The 5690-nt window shown below is 48.2% G+C and overlaps 1 protein-coding gene and 1 non-coding gene across 2 annotated transcripts in view; one reads left to right on the top strand and one right to left on the bottom strand.

Annotated features, from left to right (window-relative positions):
* The window catches only part of CLASP1 (cytoplasmic linker associated protein 1), a gene marked incomplete in the record, with an annotated part of 276864 nt that overhangs the window by 64415 nt on the left and 206759 nt on the right, over window positions 1-5690 (top strand). The window contains 1 exon segment of the mRNA XM_027768717.1: window positions 5096-5174. Coding sequence (XP_027624518.1) covers window positions 5096-5174 — 79 coding nt within the window.
* LOC114006359 (U4atac minor spliceosomal RNA) lies at window positions 4460-4585 on the bottom strand. Its single transcript, XR_003548085.1, has one exon. It is a non-coding gene; the product is annotated as a U4atac minor spliceosomal RNA (small nuclear RNA).

The raw sequence follows: 5690 nt of genomic DNA, 5'->3' as shown, positions 1-5690 counted from the left end.
GCCCTGGGACTCCCTGGGTGACAGCTGTGAAAGACGACAAGTTTGGATGACGAATGCTCCTATCCCACAAGCGCATACACAGTGGCACTGCCTGCCGACTTTTCGATATTGTGCATGCTTGTAGTCTTGTAAATGGAAGGGAGCACAGGATAGAGTGCCAGTTAATTTCTTATTATTATACGGTCTCTTAAAATGACTCAAAAATATATAGAAATCCACAGCACTCAGCCCTAGTTTTGAAGTGGCACCTAGTGCATTATGTTAAAAAATAGCACTAGTAGAAAATACAGTGTGTGTGTGTGTGTGTGTGTGTGTGGACCCAGTCCAGTGTCTTTCTCAGCATTTGTGCTAAGGAGGTAACAGCACACGTGTGGGAGTGTATACTCATTACAATATTGTGCAAAATAATTCATGCGTGTTTTTTTCCCCCTCTCCTCCATTTCTCCATCCTATTGGAATTTTGACCACAAAAGCACATGTGCCTGGTATGTTTTTCAAGCCACCAGGGCTGGGGTGTGAACCACAGGGCTGGCCCTGTGGGATCAATTCCCACGTGGAATCCGGTGGGAGTAGGGGAGACAGTGAGTGAGAAAGCACCTCCCAGGTGGCAGGCCACGCCACAGTCTCTTCTCCATTCCTCTTGGGATTTTGGTGCACACACACATGCACCCAGTGTGTTTTTCAAGCCGCTGGGTCTCAGACTTGAACCACTCTGTAGACCATGTAGGCCCCAGATGCCTTAACCAGCATGCTACCTGGCTGGCTTCCTAAGTTTCTAATAGTAAAATCCGTGTAAATGGGCAGCAAGTAGTAAGAAGCCTATGATTCTGCAGGTCCCATTAATCTGAAGTACTTATATTTTAAAGATATTTAACCACGGTTAGATTTGACCCACACAGTTGGCCATGTGGGTTTGGCTCCCGTAACCAGCAGGCCATGGGACTAGCCTGAATAAGAAAAGATTGTAAATAAATCTGAATGTTAGTAGGCATTTGGAGGATTGGCTCAGGAATGATGATACTTAAATACAATAGGTTGTCTATATTTATTGACTTGGGAAGATTTCTGTACGTACTACATTGAGTAAAAAAACACGTGCATGAGTGCCAAGATGCTCCGCAGTGCGGTCACCACATAGTAACAGGACTGTCATCAGGAGATAGCATCTTAGGCAGCCTTACATTGTTCTTTGACTTTGTAGCCTACTTTGTTTCCCTTTATCTCAGTAAGCTGTGCTTGCTTTTTAAAATTTATTGATTTCTTCCATGAGAGACAGAGAGAGTAAGACAGGCAGCCCCAACAGGGTCCTCATGACACAGTCTACTCCCAGCTCCCACCAGCCTGGTTCCTGGGCACGCCTGCCTGGTGTGCAGAGGGAGATCCCTGGGACGTGATCCTGGGACCTTCCCACATGGATGGGTTCAGCTGCATTACTGCTGTGCTACCATCAGCCCCTCTTTAGTCTTTGTTTAATAACTAAATATATTTTATTAAAAAATAACTAAGTAGGGGCTCATAAATGAAGGCACAGGCATTTATGAACTGCCTTCCATATGCCAGACATTTTGTTAAAATGTTTAAAACCTTCATGTGTACTCTTTCAGGCAAATGCATTATTGTTCTGATTTTACTGATGAAGCGTTAGAGGCTTGGAGACGGAGTTGCTGGCCAGTAGGTAGAGCCAGACACCAGCCCAAGTCTGTACTTGCAGAGCCTCTGCTTTTTCCCAGACTGGACATTACAGAGCACCATAGAAGGTCAGACGTGAGCAGGCAGAGTACTGTGGTTTGCTCAAGGTCTGGAGCCAGTGAGAGAGACAAAAGAGACTAAAAAGACAGGTCTTGTGTATGGTACAGCTGTGATATACTGAAATGACATGACTTCGTATTCGTCTCACCAAACTCATTAACTTGACAGTGTATCTTTAGACGTAGCTTCTAGATTTCCTAGGACCCAGGTGCCTTGGTGCCGTCCAGAATCCATGGTGGCCACAGTGTCTGTCTAAAGGCTCCAGTTCCCCAGTGCCCCCCGTTATAGCCCTTCAGTGGCTCCCTGTCTTTGAGATCTCCTCCTCAGGACCTCCCCTGTAGCTCCCTCCACCCCCTGCTCTGGCTCTCCTCGTCCTGGCAGTTTTCCTCCTGTCATCTGTGGGCGCGGTTCCATCTGGTTGGAGGTCTGTCTTCTCTTCCTTGGGTATAAGGCCAGATCTTTGGAAACAGCTCTGGGTACTTTGTGGGAAGTCTCATCTGCAGCCCAGTCCTTATGGCCTCAGAACCCTGCCCCTCAGCACCTGTCACCCACGGCAGTGACAGTGATCTGGTGACAATAGCATATCTGGCCTTTATCATGTCAAGTACTTTACATACACACTTTAATCCCCACAGGACCAAGGGGGTTGCTGTTACTGCTTTTCCCATTAGACAGATGAGGAAAGGAGGTTGATTCTCAGCTAGTACTTTCTAGTACTTTGGGTGGTCTTCTGGGCGTGGACTGTTTTCCTGTGCAGTAGTCTCTTCATCCCCAGGTTTGCTTTCTGTTTCACTTTACACGTGGTCGACTGTGTTCTGAAAATAGGTGAGTACAGTACAATAAGACATTTCAAGAGCAAGAAAGAGCCTACATTCACATAAATTTTACTACAGCGTATTGTGATAATCCTTCTGTTACTGTTGTTCATCTTTTACTTTATTGTAGGTATGTGTGTACACAGGTTGGGGAGAACTGCTACACATAGTTTCTCTGCTGTTCCATGCATCCATACAGGGTTTTGAAGGCGGATTGCCATATACTCTTTTTTCTTTTCTCTCTCTTGAGAGATTTTTGCTATAGGGTGCATGTGTGCACTGGAGAGAAAGTGAGAAACCATCCCTCCCCCGGGGGGATGAGCACACTGTAATCCCTTCTCCATCCTCTCCCAGGATTCTGGGCATGTATGCTGAAATGCCCGGTGTGGGTTTCAAGCTGCTGGGTCTGGGACTCGAACTGTGTTGGGCTCCATAGGAGACCACTAGGCCACCTGCTGGCCCCCATTATCCTTTTTCTGTAGGAAAATGGAAACAGAACAAAGGCCTGGGCTATGCTGATAAGCATTGGTGGCTGATGACTCCCTGTCTTAACCCTGGGGTTGTGACTGAGGACTACTCTTAGCAACTGTGAGCTAGTCCCTCTGCTCGCAGGGTCCGATGGTTGGTTCTGCTGTGAAGGAGCCTGCAACTGTGTTCTGTCCTGTCCCCCAGCACCTTGATGTCGCCTGTCCTGTTTCTCTGGAGTTTAACTGCATCGGCCAACGCAGTCTTCTTGGGGGAGTGTCCAGACTCCCCAGTCCATCTGTGCATGGTATTTTGAAATTTTACTGCCTAGGACATATCTAGGCCTGCCTGCTCTGGCCAGAGCTACCAAATGAACCTCATTCTGGGAAAAAGCCTGCATTCTCCCCAAACTTCACAGATAGGTGAGCTGTGGAATCTGGAAGTATTAGTTCCCTTGATCTAGTCTTTAGTGAACTGTGAAGGGATGTGGTGAGGGCTAAAGGCAGTATTACTATATTTCTGTGATGAATAACACCCCCACCTCCAGCCCGACACTTAGGGTTTCATTGGGGGTAGGCCCATTCCAGTTAAGTGGTGAGTTGCTTTATTCCAGTTTCCCTGTTTTTCTCATGGTTAACCTGCGCTCGTGGGTTTTGATTTTCATCCCACTGTACATACTACCAACATGTCGATTTGACCGCTGATGCTGACTTTGACCGTGGGGCTGATCTAATGTTTGTCACATTTCTCAACTTCCATACTGTCCTGTTTAGAGATGTCTAAGTGGGAAATTTCATCCTCTTCAGCTCAAAAGTAGTCATTATTTTAAACTGTTCTGTCCCACTACACAGGTTTTAAAAATCTGACCACAAATCAAAATTTACTTCTTTGTTTCAGCATTTTCTTCCATGTTTTCAGCATTACATATCTTCAAATAGCCAGTTCCTGCAAGTTTACGCCCTGTGCTCATTACTGGGCAATTTGCAGTCCTTCAGCTTTAAAGCGGCAGATTTCAAAGCGAATTAGGAAAACATCTAGCAAAACACAGGGGCAGGTAGTTACCATCTCAGTCCGGTCATGTGTGTTGTGTGTGAAATTGGGTGGGGCGTGCCCCGGCTCCTGTCTGTCGGAGCCATGTTTAATGAACGAAGCCACGGAAGGGGTTTAATCAACAATAACGGGCTACTTGTGCCACGAGGCAGACTGAAATCCACAGTTCCTTAAATTTTCTTGTATACAACGCTTTCAGTCCAGGTAAGTAACATAGCAAGAAGGAAGCGGAAACTCGCAGCTCCCGCTAATTCTCTCGACGTTTCTTCCGAGCGGATGTCGCACACGCCACCTATGGTTCCAACTGCAGTACTGCTATTAGGTTCTGCTTTTTGTTCTATTTTTTTTAAGCTTAGTGGTGGAAAATAGGTTTTTGTGGTTTTTCCAAAAATTGCACCAAGATAAAGCAGAGCTTTAACTGATGCGGGTGTGTTGTTCAGGCGTTAGCAGTACTGCCCTCACTAGGCGCTCATTGGACAGTAGCGCAACCCCAAGAAAAGGATGGTTGCGGCTTTGTGCCCGCGCTCTGCAAGCAGGAAGCACCAATACCAGGTTGGGTTGTGGTGACTATCTTCTGCGTTCTGCCCTTGCTTACCTGGCAACTACCGTACCTCCAATGACCATAGTTGGGCGCAAATCACCAACTCCTGTATTCTGACGCTCTAAGGGGTTGCAAAACAGCCTTCTGGTTTTACCCAGAAGACTATGCTCCTTCCGCCGAGAAATTTGCATACGCACCTCCCGGCAGAGGGCGGGGCCAAGGCAAGCTGTGGAAGAACTGTGCGGGCGGGGCTTTGGGCACTCTGTGGCTAATTTCATTTGGTTTCTCCTCAAAGTATTTTTTTATTACAGCTGTAGGCAGAGCTTGCTAATCAGCGAAGTGTGCCCACGCAGCATGTGCGCTGTGGATTCTTGGACAGCGCGGGGGGCCAGAAATGTGGAGGCGTCAGCGGAGAGTGGGCGGGGGAGCGGCGCCCTGGGCAGATCGCTGACCGGCTCCCGGTTTCCCGTTGCAGGTGGTTCTCCTGGGCATGGACATCCTGTCCGCGCTGGTGACCCGGCTTCAGGATCGGTTCAAGGCGCAGATCGGCACAGGTGAGCTGCGGGCGGTGTCCGGCGGGCCCCCAGCCCCTGAGCCTTCCCTCTGTCTCTCTAGTTCCTCCCGTTAGCTGCTCCCATCCCCTCCTACCTGTCGCGCCGCCTCCCTTCCAGCCTCCCCTTTTCACAGACCCTCTCTAGCAGGGTCCCCCGGCCCCACATCGCGGGCTGCACCACTGCCTTCGCTCCGACTCATCGGCTCATCTTACTCACTGGCATCCCCCCAGTACCTTTCTGCTTTGGGTTTGCAGCCTTGGTTTCCCAGTATGGAACATTAGGAATACCTGTTCTAATATGAACTACTACTGCTAGTTTTATTCCTATGCAGAATTCACCTTCAGCCTTCAGTGTCCACCACATCATGTTTCTCTCTTTTTTCTTCCCCTTATTGAGAGGAGATTTTCTTCGAGAAGCCCTGCAGAGAAGCCCTGCAGAGTCCGACCGTGGGATTTTTTTCCCTAGATGACTATTGTTGGCAGCTACTGTTTCCACCTGATTGTAAATGTCATCACA

This window comes from Tupaia chinensis, unplaced genomic scaffold, assembly GCF_000334495.1.
Source record: "Tupaia chinensis unplaced genomic scaffold, TupChi_1.0 Scaffold147282_1, whole genome shotgun sequence".
NCBI lineage: Eukaryota > Metazoa > Chordata > Mammalia > Scandentia > Tupaiidae > Tupaia > Tupaia belangeri.
Note: the sequence above shows the minus strand (reverse complement) of the source record. Positions and strands in the feature narration are given on the sequence as shown.